Source organism: Jaculus jaculus, chromosome 6, assembly GCF_020740685.1.
Source record: "Jaculus jaculus isolate mJacJac1 chromosome 6, mJacJac1.mat.Y.cur, whole genome shotgun sequence".
In the NCBI taxonomy this organism is placed as follows: Eukaryota; Metazoa; Chordata; class Mammalia; order Rodentia; family Dipodidae; genus Jaculus; species Jaculus jaculus.
In genome coordinates this window covers 166,546,590-166,561,587 of record NC_059107.1, presented here as the reverse complement: position 1 = coordinate 166,561,587, position 14,998 = coordinate 166,546,590, and the positions used below count along the sequence as shown (strand labels likewise).

The 14,998-nt window shown below is 42.7% G+C and overlaps 1 protein-coding gene across 1 annotated transcript in view; it reads right to left on the bottom strand.

Annotated features, from left to right (window-relative positions):
- Positions 1–126: 126 nt before the first annotated feature.
- The window catches only part of Mov10l1 (Mov10 like RISC complex RNA helicase 1), a 104,934-nt gene continuing 90,062 nt past the window's right edge, over positions 127–14,998 (bottom strand). Inside the window, exons 23-26 of the mRNA XM_045153050.1 lie at positions 12,381–12,530; positions 2,267–2,374; positions 1,078–1,215; positions 127–928 (exon numbers count right to left, since the gene is read on the bottom strand). Coding sequence (XP_045008985.1) covers positions 833–928; positions 1,078–1,215; positions 2,267–2,374; positions 12,381–12,530 — 492 coding nt within the window. The 3' untranslated portion in view covers positions 127–832. The remainder of the gene's footprint in view (positions 929–1,077; positions 1,216–2,266; positions 2,375–12,380; positions 12,531–14,998) is intronic.

The window sequence follows — 14,998 nt, the reverse complement described above, 5'->3', positions numbered from 1 at the left end:
GGTGTAGGCCTGGTTGAAGTCAATCTCAGCCCCACTCACCCCTGCAATAGAGCCTTACAAACCTCATGGGCTTTGCATAGCTAGCTGTGGCCTATAGCCCTAAGCTGAATGGAAATGGTGGCCTTGTGTGTTGCCTCACACATGTCTGATCAGGATGGAGTACGGGATGGTGGTGACAATTCCAAAGACTGTATCACTAGGGAACAAAGTTCACAGAAGTCTGTGAATCACTGACAACCACATCTTGAGATAGAATGGGGTCTGGGGTTGCTGGAGTGTTTATTTTGGATCAAGGCAGTGGCAATGACTGCCCAGTGGCAGGAATATACTGTTGTGAACTAAGGTCAGCAGCAGAAACAGCTCAGGAGGCCCAGCTAGCCCACCCCACCCACAGGAAGGGAAAAGGAGAGTGGCTAGGTCTAGGGGTTCACAAGGGGAGTATTTGGTCTTCCTGTTGTTGGCTACTATTTGAGTACACCTAACTCTTCTGTCCCCACAGACACTAGCATGCAGTCTAATCACAGCTGGGGGTGTGGTGGCTCTGAATATGTGGAGCTTGGTTCTCACAATGGGCTGAGAGTTATACTCTTTTCTCCATGAGGCTTTTACAAAGGGCACATTGTTTACCTGTTCTGTAACAGGGAAGGGTGGTATTCACCCCTAATGTCCAGAAGAGAATGGTTGCTGTAATCCAAAAGCCAAGAGAGCAAAAGGAAGCAGTGAGACTGGGTCCAGAGGCCGTGGTGGGGTGGGGTATGTAAGGTCCTGAATAAGGGCCAATGGAGGAGGGGTCCAAAAGTTAGTCATTCTTTTAGGGGAGAAAACGAGAACTTCACTTTTGCAGAGCCTGCAGTTCAGGAGGTAGATCGCATCCTGTGTAAACACCATTTGTAACACTATATTCCAGCAAAGCTCCAAAGCAGGGATCCTGTTGAAATCAAGGGAGCCAGCATCAGGTGAGTGAAGGCCCAGCATCTCTTGGTGCCATGTGTATGTTTCTGAGCTCAGTGACCATTTCCCATTACCTGGGCCCTCCTCCCCTCAAAAGAATGCTAGCACAGAGTCCTGCAAACTCACTCTGACAAGCACATGAGGGTTTCCCAGAACAATCAGCAAAGCTTTGGGTCTTGTAATTGCAACATTAAATCTTTTTGAATTGGACAAGAAACCCAAAAAATATCGGTCATCTTCAAATCTATCTTCATTTGACCGTACCTAGAAAAAATGAGGAGGAATAAAAATGGCATTTTAAGTTTTTTTTTCCCTAGAAAGGTTAAGCAGTATGACCTTATTTTTGGTTAAAAATAGCAGGACATGGCAGATATAATCTGCCTACAGTCAGCGAGATCCATATGCTAACACGTAGGACAGTTTTTAGTGGTCCTTATTTTCTTTGTACCCAAAATTTCTATCTGTAATTAGCACGTACTTACAATAGTTAATTTTAAATGACTGAATAAGGAAAGAAGGAATGAAAGAAAGAAAAGGCTGGGCATGGTACAGTGGCTCACATTTATAATCCTAGCACTAGGGAATCTGAGGTAGGAGGACTGCTGTGAGTATCACATCAGTGAGTTCCAGGCCAACCTAGACTCTAGGACCCAGCCAGGCTAGAGAAAGACCTTGCCACAAACAAACAAATTAAAAATGGAGTTTTGAGGGCTGGAGAGATGGCTTAGCAGTTAAGGCATTTGCCTGCAAAGCCAAAGAATCCCAGTTCAATTCTCCTGGCCCCACATAAGCCAGATGCACAAGGGGGCACATGCATCTGAAGTTCATTTGCAGTGGCTGAAGGCCCTGGCGTGCCCATTGTCTCCTTTTCTCTCTCTGCCTCTTTCTCTGTATCAAATAAATAAATTATATATATATATATATATATATATATTTTTTTTTTTTTTTAAATGGAGTTTTGAGAGTTAACCTCAACTCTTATCAGATGCTGGTGTAAAAGCTGCTGTGGCAGGGACTCTTCTTTTTGGCATCTGCCCCTCTGTTCCTCAGCTGCTCTTTCAGCATACCACATTTGTCACTGCTTCCTAAATCCTTTTACTTTGGTCTTCTGCTTTTAGAAGTTTTTAGAACTTAGAACTTCTCATAGTCACTACTTTTGGTAGTACCTGAGTCTAAAAGTCTCTATCCTACAGTGTTGTCTGCTGTGATATGGATGGATCAGGCCCTGCCATTTTATATGTGAATGTATCCAGCACCTAACAAGTACCCAGTAGCCTCAAGCACATGGTCACCCAGCCACAATGTGGATACTTACAGTTGAAATGACGATGACTAAGTATTCTTGTCCCTGAAACTCCTCTACTGATCCAACCTTTATGTCCATCAAATCAACAGTTCGCAGAAGGATTTTTATTTTCTCCACCTTTAAAACAGGTTAAAAGATTAAAGATCAGTGTACAAATCAGGTAGAATCTCAGAATCCCCTTCTCTTATCTCCCTTTTCTCTTTCCCACATTCTCTACACCCATGTTCTAGGCTCTGGAACAATCTCCTACTAGGGTAACTAGGGCTTCAAAGGTCTTACTGTCCCAAAAGACTTCAGCAGGGGGTCCAGCTAGCCTGGCTACTGCAGGATCTAATCAAAAAAGAATCCCCCCCCACTTTTCCTTCCTTTCTTTCAAAAGGCTTAAAAACTCTTCCTGGGCTCTCTAAAGCAGTTACTCTCACTCCTCTCTGTTACACACACCCCATATTCTCCCCACTCTTCACTATTTTTCTCTCTTTACCTCTTACTCTGTCCCTTCCCCTTGGCTCCTGATTTAGAACCCCTACCCTTCTCCTCACTCCACTCCCACTCCTTGCTAGTATTAAATAAAATCTCAGGCCCAAGAAAACCATCAAAGTCCTCTAGTTCTAAACCAGACACCCATCATAGCTTAAACCAGATACTGTTATCATTTGAATCTGGAATATCCTCTACAGGCTCATGCTTTGAACACTTGCTCTCAAGGCTGGTGCACTATTTGGGGAGGCTGTGGAACTTTTAGGAGGTGGGACCAAGCAGACAGAGGCAGGTCAGTAGGGGCTTGCCTTTGAAGAACCTCTCTCTTTTTCTGTTTCCTGGTCCCCTGTGATGTGAACAGCCTCTGCTACATGCTCCTACTGTCATGAACAAAGCTATTCCACTAAGCCTTCCCCACAATAATGGTCTGAAACACTCTGAAAACATGAGCCAAAATAAGTTCTTCCTCCTTTAAGTTGTTTTTGTCACTCACAATGATGTGAAAGTTACTAAATACAGACAACCAGTGTGAGAAGTGGGGTCACTACTGTCACCAAACCTGACAAACTAGTTCTTAGGCCTTTGGAACTAGTTTATAGGATGATTTAAAAAAAAAGTTTGGAGATTTGTGCTAGATAAGTCTTAGAATGCTGAAAGCAGAGCTTAATGGGTGATTCTGATGAGAGTTTGGGAGACCAGAATGTACATTGAAGGCTATGAAGTTTCAAAAGGGAACAAGGACTCTACTCGCAACTGGATTAGAAGCTATTTGTATTACATTCTGGTAAAGAGGCAGGGCTGCCCAAGCCTGTTGGAGCTCATATCATACCACCATATGCCCAAGATGGTGGACATGGAGTTATAGGACTTAATGTTTGTCCTTTTGAGTTTTGGTTTTGCTTTTGTCCCATCTCTCTTTTCCCCTGTTACTTTTTTCTTTGGAATAGAAATGTATGCTGTATATTTAAAGTATGTAAGCTTCTTTCTTTCTTTTTCAATGTTGCCTTGGCTGGCCTGGTATTTGTTATGTAGGACCAGGCCTTGACTCACGGAGATTCAAATGCCTCTACCTACTGAGTACTGGGATTACAGGTATGAACCACCACACTTGGCTCAACTTTCTTTTTGATTTTACAAGGGTTCACAGCTAAGAGCTTGTCTTGAGTCTCAGAAGAGAATAAACATCGCACCTTTGAATAATGTTGGTACTGTTAAGACTATAGGGACTCAAAAATGTTTCATATTATGAGCTGGTCACTAGCATTTGGGAGCCAGAGACAGAATCTGAAATGTCCCCAATAGACTCGTGCTTGAAGGCTTGGTCCCTATTGGCAATATTTTGAGAGGTTATAAAACCTTTAGGATGTGGACATAGCTGGAAGAAGTAAGTCACTAGGGGAGGGACTTTAAAGGTTAATCCTATCTGATTCTTGCCTTGCTTTCTGAGTCTTTGTCATGTATGGTACGAACATCCTCGGTTACTTGCTCCCACCACCATAACCTAAGTGGCTCCAACATGCCTTCCCTTCCATGATGAGCTGAAACTCTGAAACTGAGTCAAAACAAATTCTTATTCCCCTAAGTTAATTTTGTCTAGTATTGTGGTCACAGTAATACAAAAATGCACTAACCAATGCACATACTTCTTTCCAATTCTGCATCATGTATTTTCAAATGTGAACCAATTAGAACACAAATCTGAATTTTAGATAAATTGGGGGAAGAGGTCAATACTTATTAGGAGGGCCAAACTTCTTGTGGAAAAAAATCTCTCCTCCTCCCTTCCCCCTCCCCTCCCCTCCTCTCCTCAGAAGTGTATGTCAAGGATGGAACACACTGATAGTGTGTGCTTACTGCTTAAAACTGGGACTGAGGCTTTTCTCTCGGCTTGGTCTTTAAGAGGGGGCCAACTTCTACCATTATGGAACTTTCCCTGGACATGTAAGCTCCAATAAATACTCCTTCTATTAAAAAAAAATACTGGGGGCTGAAGAGATGGCTTAACAGTTAAAGCACTTATCTGCAAAGCCAAAGGACCTCAGTTTGACTCCCTAGGACTCACATAAGCCAGATGCACAAGGTGGTGCATGCATATGGAGTTCATTTGCAGTGGTTAGAGGCCCTTGCACACCCATTATCTCTTCTCTCTCATAAATAAATAAATAAATAGAAGAAAATGTTTAACAAAACTGGGACAAGTTTGCCATGACCAGGCCGGTTGGCCCTAAAGTGCTTAGGCCCAGCAGTAATACAGTGGCGAAGGAATGGAGTACAACCAGGGCTCAGACAAGTGAAAAACAGCCAGCTAGTGCCATGAAAGGGGACCTGCTTCTGAACATCTGAAGACAGATGGATAGGTTAAGAAGGACTGTAGATCCGGGTGTGGTGGCGCATGCCTTTAATCCCAGCACTCGGGAGGCAGAGGTAGGAGGACTGCCATGAGTCTGAGGCCACCCTGAGACTACATAGTGGATTCCAGGTCAGTCTGAGCTAGAGTGAGACCCTTCCTAAGAAAAACAAAAACAAAACAAAACAACAACAACAAAAGAAGGACTGTAGACCAAGTATGTTTCAAGTCTTTGGAGACCAAGGGAATTGGATAATACCCATAGGTAAGAACTGGTTATTTTGTGTGTATGAATATGAAACATCCTCCATTGGCTCATGTGTATGAGCACTTGGTCCTCAGTTGGTGGTGCTATTTGGGAAAGTGATGGAACCTTTAGAAGGTGGAGACTTACTATAGGAAGTGCATTGGTATGGGTGGGACATGAGGTTTTATAGCCTGGTCCCACCTCCTGTTCTTTCTCTCTGCTTCCTGACTATGGATGCAATGTGATTAGACATCTCCTTATCACCATTAACTTCCCTGCCATAATGGACTGTTAGTGTCTGGAACTGTAAGCTGAAGTAAGGCCTTTCTGGAGGGACAGGAAGATGGCTCAGCACTTAAAAATCACTTGTTTACAATGCCTTTCAGCATGGTAAATTCAACTCCCCAGCCACTCACATAAAGCTGGACAGGCATTTGATTACAATAGGAAGAGACCCTGACACATCAAAGCACACGTGTACATAGATGTACAAATAAACAATTAAAAAAAAACAACCCTGATTGTGATGGAGAGGTAATATGATGGAGAATGGAATTTCAAGGGGAAAGTGTGGGGGGGGGGAGGGAATTAACATGGGATTTTTTTTATAATCATGGAAAATGCTAATAAAAATTTAATTAAAAAACAAAACAAAAAAAACAATCCTTTCTTCCTTAAGTTACTTCCTACTTCCTGCCAGATATTAGATATTGGTCAAAGCAATGAGAAGAGAATATTTTTGTTTAAAAAAAATGACCAAAGTTAGAGCTGGGTGTGGTGGCGCATGCCTTTAATCCCAGCACTGGGGGGGGGGGGGGCAGAGGCAGGAGGATCACCATGAGTTCAAGGCCACCCTGAGACTACATAGTGAATTCCAGGTCAGCCTGGGCTAGAGTGACACCCTACCTCGAAAACCAAAAAAAAACCCCAACCAACCAACCAACCAACCAACCAAACAAAAAACAAAAAAACCCCAAAATGACCAAAGTAGTAAGTAATTCAAACAAATCCAACAGATGGGAGAAGAGCTGACCTCACACAACTAGGAGACAGCCTAGGAGGAAGTTTTCAACAGCAGGCAGATAGAGAGGCAGACACTGGAGGGGCTCAGAGGCTACAGGGTAGGCCAAGATGCAGGATACAAGAACACACAGGAGAGACATGAAAGGGAGAGATCCCATATAAGGGAGGACTACCAGTCTAGATCCAAGATAAAAGCCAAGCAGAGGGAAAAAAAAATCACATGTGAACATTAAAAAAATATTTATTTATTTGAGAGAGAAGAAAGAAAGAGAGGCAGATAGAGAATGGGCAGACCAGGGTCTCCAGCCACTGCAAACAAACTTCAGATGCATGTGCCACCATCTGGCTTACAGAGGTACTGGGGAATCAAACCTGGGTCCTTAGGCCTCACAGGCAACTAACTGCCTTAACTGCCAAGCCACCTTTCCAGCCCTAAAATTTTATTTACTTACTTGAGAGGGAGAGAGGGAGGGAGGGAGAATATGGGCATACCAGGGCTTCCCTGTGCTACAAACAAACTCCAGATGCATGCACTACTTTGTGCACCTGGCTCTACATGGGTACTGGAGAAGTGAACCCTGGCCATAAGGCTTTGAAAGCAAATGCTTTAAACACTGAGATATCTCTCCAGCCCTCACATGTGAACATTTTGTGTGAAAGAACACACCAAGAATGAAAAGAATTATCACAACTATGAAAAGCACAAAGCATACTCACAAATGAAGTTCAGCCCAATAGCTTTCTCACTGTAGCATGTACTAGAGGATGGAGCAATAACTTTTAAGCACAAAAACATCTGAATGAACATTTCAGAGTGAGGTAGTTGAATAAACACACTTAGACAAATCCTAAGATAATCTGCTACTCATGGGCCATGGCTGAAATAACTACTAGCAGGTAAAAATCTCAGAAGAAAGCCAGGGGTGGTGGAGCACAGATTTACCAGCAACCAGGGGACAGAGTTAAGAGGATCACCTTCAGTTTAATGCCACCTGAGACTACATGGTAAATTCCAGGTCAGCCTGGGCTAGAGTGAGACCAGCACTTGGGAGGCAGAGGTAGGAGGATTGCCGTGAGTTTGAGGCTATCCTGGGACTACATAGTGAATTCCAGGTTGGCCTGGGCTAGAGAGAGACCCTATCTCAAAAAACCAAAACAAACAAACAAAAATATAGAGCTCAGGCAGCTATGAATCAAAGAAAAAGAATAAAAATAACAGTCTTCAGGGTGGAAATTATAACCCACAGTTGCTATGTTTTTTTTCTATTTTGGTTTTTCAAGATAGGGTCTCACTTTAGCCCAGGCTGACCTAGAATTCACTAGGTAGTCTCAGGATGGCGATCCTCTTACCTCTGCCATCCAAGTGCTGGGATTAAAGGTGTGTGCCACCATGCCAGGCTTTTGCTATGTTTTCTAAAGTTCCCAAATTCCAAAAAAAACTAACGTTCATAAAAGTCCCCAAAGTGTGACCCACTATGGTAGTTTAAATGTATGTCCCCCATAGACTCAGGTGTTTTATTAAGCTTGTAACTTGGGTCTCCAGCTGACTGGCTGAAAGAGGTGTCATGGGTGGGGGATGAATCCTGAGATCCAGCCTAAAGGTGTGTTTTGGATTCCAACCCAAAGGTATGCAAAGAGGTTTGAGCTCTGGCAGGGTTCTGTTTGCTGCTATGTTCATGTTTGTGCTGTTTCTGGTATTTGCTGGCTGGTGATACTGTTTTTTCCCCTCTGCTTGGATTTATGAATGGAAGTCAGCTTCTTCTGCCACAGGTAGAACTTCCCTAGATATATAAATTGAAATAAGTGTTTTCTTCCTATAAGCTGTACCTGTTTTGGATGTCCATCCCAGTAATATGAAGTTATCTACAATACCCACACTCAAGAAGAAAGGGGCCAATGGGACTGGAAGTGTTTCAAGATATTGGACTTCACAAAGACTTCAGGGACACTAATTACTAACATAGCCCAACCAAACAAGATTCTAGCAAAGACAGAAATGATTGACAACAGGCTGAAATTCTTTAAAATTCTAAAAAGTATGAGCTGGCTGGGCATGGTGGCACACACTTTTAATCCCAGCACTCAGGAGGCCGAGGTAGGATTGCTGTGAGTTCAAGGTCAGACTGAGACTGTATAGTGAATTCCAGGTCAGCCTGGGCTAGAGTAGAACCCTACCTTGGAAAGAAAAAGTCTGCGGTGATAATCACAGGAAGGGTCAACAGCAGATTTCAGATGGCAGAAGAATTAAAAAAAGAAAAAAAGAAAAAGAAAGAGTCAAGAGGCTACTGCCTATAATCTCAATAAATCTAGAGAATGAGGCCTGTTCTAAATTCAAGGTGAGCCTGAGTTGTACAGCGAGTTCAAGGCCAGCCTGGACATATTAAAAAAATAGATTATATAAAAGAATGTGAGAGAAGGATAAGAGGAAGGAATCTTAAGCCAGCACAGCTTTCGTCCTTGCATTTGCACTTGCACTTGTGAGGCTGAAGTAGGAGGACCACTGAGTTGAGGCCAGCCTAGGGCTACAGAGTAAGGTCCAGAATACTGGCCCTTGCCAGGGCGTAGTGGTACACACCTCTCCTCCCAGCACTCAGGGGGCAGAAGTTGGCAATTGCCATGAGTTTAAGGCCATCCTGGGGCTACCATGATGAATTCCGAATGGGAGAGTGAGACCCTGCCTTGGAAATACCAAAAGAAAAAGAAAAAGGCAGTACTGGCTCAAATTTGTAAATCTAATGAAAAACAATTTATAGATTTAAGAAGCTCAACAACCCCCAAGTCAGATAATAAACAGCAAGAGATCCACATGGATGAAATCCAAAGGCAAACACTGAGCAGCAGAGAAGAATGATGCATCCTGCTGGAGAATGGCTCTAGCAGAGTTCTCACCTGAGTGAAAGTAGGTGGTAACAAGAGTTTTGCAGCCAGCAAGCCATTTGAAATGAGGATGAAAGATGGAAGGCAAACACCTCAAAGCAAGGAAGACTGAAGGAGGGAGGTAGAGAGGGATGGAAGGAAAGAGGGAGGGAAAAGCACAAAAGAATCAAGAAAAAGACAGGGTGGTCACTTGGGTGAGAAAAGTAAAATAATGTATGTGGGAAATACCATGCCTGGGAAAATATTACTTTTATTTTTATTTACTTTTCAATTTCCTATTGATAATTTGTTTTTATTTGCTTGTTTTTCAAGGTAATGTCTTGCTCTAGCCCAGACTGAACAATTCAAAATGTAGTCTCAGGCTAGCCTTGAACTCACAGCAATCCTACCTCTGCCTCCTGAGTGCTAGGATTAAAAATGTGTGCCACCATGCTCAGCTTCTACTGATAATTTTTATACATATATATAATTTGATCATAATTCCTTCTTATTACTTTCTCTTGATCCCCTTTCCCTGTACTTTCAAATGACTTTCTTCTTCCCAACTAGTCCCTGTTCTACTTCGATGTCTTTTTCATTTTTTTTCCTTAAAATTATTTATTTATTTATTTATTTGGGGGGGTGGGGAGAGAGAGAGAAAGAATGGGTGCACCAGGGCCTCCAGCCACAGAAAACGAACTCCAGATGCATGCACCGCCTTGTGCATCTGGCTTACATGGATCCTGTGGAATCAAGCCTTGAACTGGGATCCTTAGGCTTCACAGGCAAGCGCTTAACTGCTAAGCCATCTCTCCAGCCCATCTTTTTCATTTTTATGTGTTTGTGTGACCCACTGAATTTAATTAACGTTGCTTGCAAGCACGTGATTGGGAGATTATTTAGCAGAGCACATGCATCCTAATTTAGCTTTTTCTCCCTTCCCTTCCTTTTTCTTCCCTCTCCCCTCCCCTTTTCTTCTCTTGTACATGGTAGGCAAACACTGTATCAACTAAGATACCTCCTGACCCATAAAATGGCATATTTAATACTAGTAATTTTAGTGATAACCAGGAGCATAAAAATTGAACTTAGAGACAGTCTAGTCAGACACACAGGCACATGAACCAACAATGCTGTAGCTCATATTGGAGAGCATATTGTATCCGCAAAGCTATGTGGCCAATGGACCCAAACCTAGTGGGGAGGAGAGGCAGCTCAAACACTATAGGCTCGTAAGCAAGTTATTTTTATGTCTGAGCCCTTGTAATCTCTTTACAACCAGAACCAAATACTCAAATCTTGCCTCCTAGGGGCCCAACTTCAGATGACCTATATAACACACATCAGCATGCCCTTAACAAAACTTCTCACAATTATCTTTGAAAATAAACTTTGTCCTGCTGTTCTGGAGCTTCTTTCCATGCTTTGGTGGTCTGTTTAAAGGGGGAAAAAGCTCCACTACCAAAACTTGTGCTTGGAATGGAAGATGCCTCCACACCCAGCTTCAGAGCTTCAGAGCAGATAAAACAATCCATAGAGAACATTACAAGGCCAGGAACACCGTCGTACAATGTATGTATGAAGAATCTCTTATAAGAGTGCCAATAGCACTCCCCCTTTGAGAAGCACTGTTTTGAGAGCTGGGCTGGGTAAGCTTTTTCTCCTCCCTTTTCTCTTTCTAAATAGGAAGGATCTTACTCTGTAATCCAGATAGGCATAAAACTTACTATATAGTCCAGGCTAGCCTCTTAACTAGCAGCAATTTTCCTGCCTCAGCCTTCCAAGTGCTCAGACTACAGGCATGAGTCTCATGCCTATACCACCACATTGGTAAGCTTTTTCTTTCTTTTTTAAAAAATATTTATTTCGGTTTTTTTTTTTTTTTTTTTTTTTGAGGTAGGGTCTCGCTCTAGCCCAGGCTGACCTGTAATTCACTCTGTAGTCTCAGGGTGGCCTTGAACTCATGCCAATACTCCTACCTCTGCCTCCCAAGTGCTGGGATTAAAGGCGTGTGCCACCATGCCCAGCTTATTTATTTTATTTTAAAAATATTTTTATTTTTTGCAGGCAGAGAGAGATAGTAGAGAGAGGGGGAGGGGAGAATATGGGCATGCTAGGGCCTCCAGCCACTGCAAACACACTTCAGATGCATGTGCTACTTTGTGCATCTGGCTTTACATGGGTACTGAAGAATCAAACTCAGATCATTAGGTTTGGTAGGCAAACACCTTAATGGCTGGGCTGTCTCTCCAGCCCTATTTATTTATTTGTTCGTTTATGTGTGAGAGAGAAAAAAAGGGGTAGAGACAGAGACAGCGAGGTAGAGAATGGGTGTGCCAGGACCTCTAGCCACTGCAAACAACCTTAAGATGCATGCACTACTTTGTGTATCTGGCTTTACGTGGGCACTGGGGAATAAAACCTGGGTCCTCAGGCTTTGCAGGCAAGTGCCTCAACTGCTGAGCCATCAGCATCTATCTAGCCCTTCTTTAAAAAAAATGATTTTGAGAAAGAGGCAGACAGAAAGAGAGGGGGTATGGATGTGCCATGGCCTCCTGTCACTGCCAATGAACTCCAGACCCACACGTCACTTTGTGCATCTGGCTATACATGAATACTGGGAAATCAAACCTGGGCTGTCAGGTTTGAAGGCTTTGCAAACAATTGCCTTTAACCACCGAGAAATCTCTCCAGCCCTTGGTAAGCTTTTTCTTAAAGGGATACACAGCAAGTAGATTCTGTAGATCCTTATGTAAGTATTTTTTTTTAAATTAAAAATTTTTATTAACATTTTCCATGATTATAAAATATATCCCATGGTAATTCCCTCCCTCCCCACCCCCACACTTTCCCATTTGAAATTCCATTCTCCATCATATTATGTCCCCATTACAATCATTGTAATTACATATATTTATGTAAGTATTTATGATGAAACAATTTAGCAAAATAAAATTCACATTCAACAATGGCCATGGAAAGGTAACTAGCTGGTCAGATTGGCCAAAGGCTATGTTTAGCTAGTTCCCTATCTTAGCATCACTCAAGCATAGTCCTGCTTCTATGACTACCTGCTGCTGCTACTCAAAATGAACTTGTTTTTTGCCTCCACATACCAAGGGCCAGGGGCCACAGTGACTATGTAAAACAAGACAAAGTCCTAGTGGGCTTACCTGCTTCCGATAGGGTGTGATGACACCAATGTCCTTGGCAGACACCTGGCTGGAGACACTCCGGGCTAGAAGGCAGCAATAGCGCATGACTTGGACAGCCTCTGCCGGGCTGAACCACGATGGGCTTCTCCCTTCACGTGCCTCATTTCCCTGAGTTGAGAAGAGAAAACATTATTGCTCAATGATGTTTACCAAGGGCTCCCCATCAAGATCAAGTAGGTGCTGGGACCATATCATAGGTATGATAGGAAAAAAATCCTCTCAGCCAGAACTTATAATTTAGCAGGGCAGCTACCATCAGTTAATTAGAAAATCAGTACCATATTAATGTTTTAAAACAAAGGATTGGTTGCACAAATCTATTATTTGAGAACTGATGACAGAGGTGGAAGGTCAGGGAAGAATTCCTTTATGAAATTCAGCCAATGATAGACAGGAAATCATCTAGCAAAGATAAGGCCATGTCTAAAAAAAAAATCAAAGTGAATAAATAGTATGGGAAATTTCTAAAACTATTGAACACAGAATTACCATGTGATCCAGCCATTTCCCTTTGGGGTATATATTCCTCAGTACTAAAACATTCTCTAGAAGATATGTGTGTGCCCATGCTTATAGCAGTATTTTTCTTTTCTTTGTTTCTTTTTCTTTTTTTTTTTTGAGGTAGGTCTCACTCTAGCCAAGGCTGACCTGGAATTCACTATGGAAGTATTTTTCATAATAACAACCTATGTTCACAACTGAAGCATCTACTGATAGATGAACAAAATATAAAATGGAATATTGTTTAGCCTTTAAAAGAAGGAAATTCTGACACACACTACAACATATATGAGCCCTGAGAATATTGATGAATGAAATAGCCAGCCATAGAGGAATATGACTGTAAGATTCCATTCACATGAGGTACACAGAGTGGTCAAATTCACAGACAGAAAGAATGAGGATGGCTTAGGAGGGGATAGGGAATTAGTATTTAAAAAATATTTTTAAAATTTATTTTCACACACAGGAAAGAGAGAGAGAGAAGGGGGGGGAAGGAAGGGAGAGAGAAATGTGAAGGAATGAGAACGGGTATGCCAGGGCCTCTAGCCACTGCAAATGAACTCCAGATGCATGCGTCACTTTGTGCATCTGGTTTTACATGGTCACTAGGGAATCAAACCTGGGTTGTTAGGCTTTGCAGGCAAGCGCCTTAACCACTGAGAAATCTCTCCAGTCTAGGAATTAGTATTTTATACAGACAAAGTTTCAATTTTATAAGAGGGAATGGGTCTAGAGATTGCTGATTGAAAAATGTATGAATATATTTAACAGTACTGAACTCTATACTTTACACAGGCTGAAAAGATGGTTAAGTGGTTCAGGGTACTTCCTGTATGACCATGAGTATCTCAGAGATTGGTCAAGTTCGATCCTCAGTACTCACATAAACTTCTGGATGCAACACACAAATCTGTAGCCTCAGTCTCATAGGGGAGCACAGATCCAAGAATTGTTGGAGCTCATGAAAAAACAGCTCTGGGATCAGTATGACTCCAGCTCAGTAAGAACAGGTGGAAAAGTGATGGGGTGGATACCCAATGTTCCATTCGGGCCACCTCAAGAAAACACATGGGATATCCCATGGGAATATATATGTACATATGACACACACAAAGAGGCTGTTGCAGTCAGGTTCACATTGCTGGTAGAAATCACCAACCAAGAGCAGCTTGTGGGAAAAACAGGTTTATTTTGGCTTACAGGCTTGAGGGGAAGCTCCATGATGGCAGGGGGAAACAATGGCATGAGCAGCGGGTGGACATCACCCCCTGGCCAACATAATGTGGGCCATAGCAACACGAGAGTATGTCAAACACTGGCATGGGGAAACTGGCTATAACACCCTCAAGCCTGTCCCCAACAACACACTCCCTCCAAGAGACATTAATTCCCAAATATCCATCAGCTGGGAACCTAGCATTCAGAACACTTAAGTTTATGAGGGACACCAGAATCAAACCACCACAGAGGCTAACAGTAAATTTTTTTTTTTTCTGATGTAGGGTCTCACTCTAGCCCAGGGTGACCTGGAATTCACCAGGGTGACCTCGAACTCATGGCGATCCTCCTATCTTTGCCTCCCGAGTGCTGGGATTAAAAGCATGCGCCTCCACGCCCGGCCTAATGGTAATTTTTATGGTAGTTTGCATCAGATGTCCCCTATAAACTCATGTGTTCTAAATGCTTGGTCCCCGACTGGTGGCAATTTGGGAGGCAGAGCCTTGCTGGAGGAGATGAGCTGTTAGGAGCATGCTTATGGATGTTACAGCCAGCTCCCCGTTGCCAGAGATCAGCTTACTTTCCTGCTGCTATTTTCCACTTGGTGTGGCAGGAGTGGTGTCTAGCCTTTGCTCATGCATGCCATGTTTTATCCTGTCATCATGAAGCTTACCCTTAAGACTATAAGCCAAAATTAAAACGTTCCTCCCATCAGCTGCTTTTGACCAGGTGTTTTGTCCCAGCAACAAGAAGGTAACTACATTTTGAGGTGTACACACACACACACACACACACACACACACACACACCCCTCCAATTTTTTGGTTACTTTTATTTATTTATTTATTTATTTA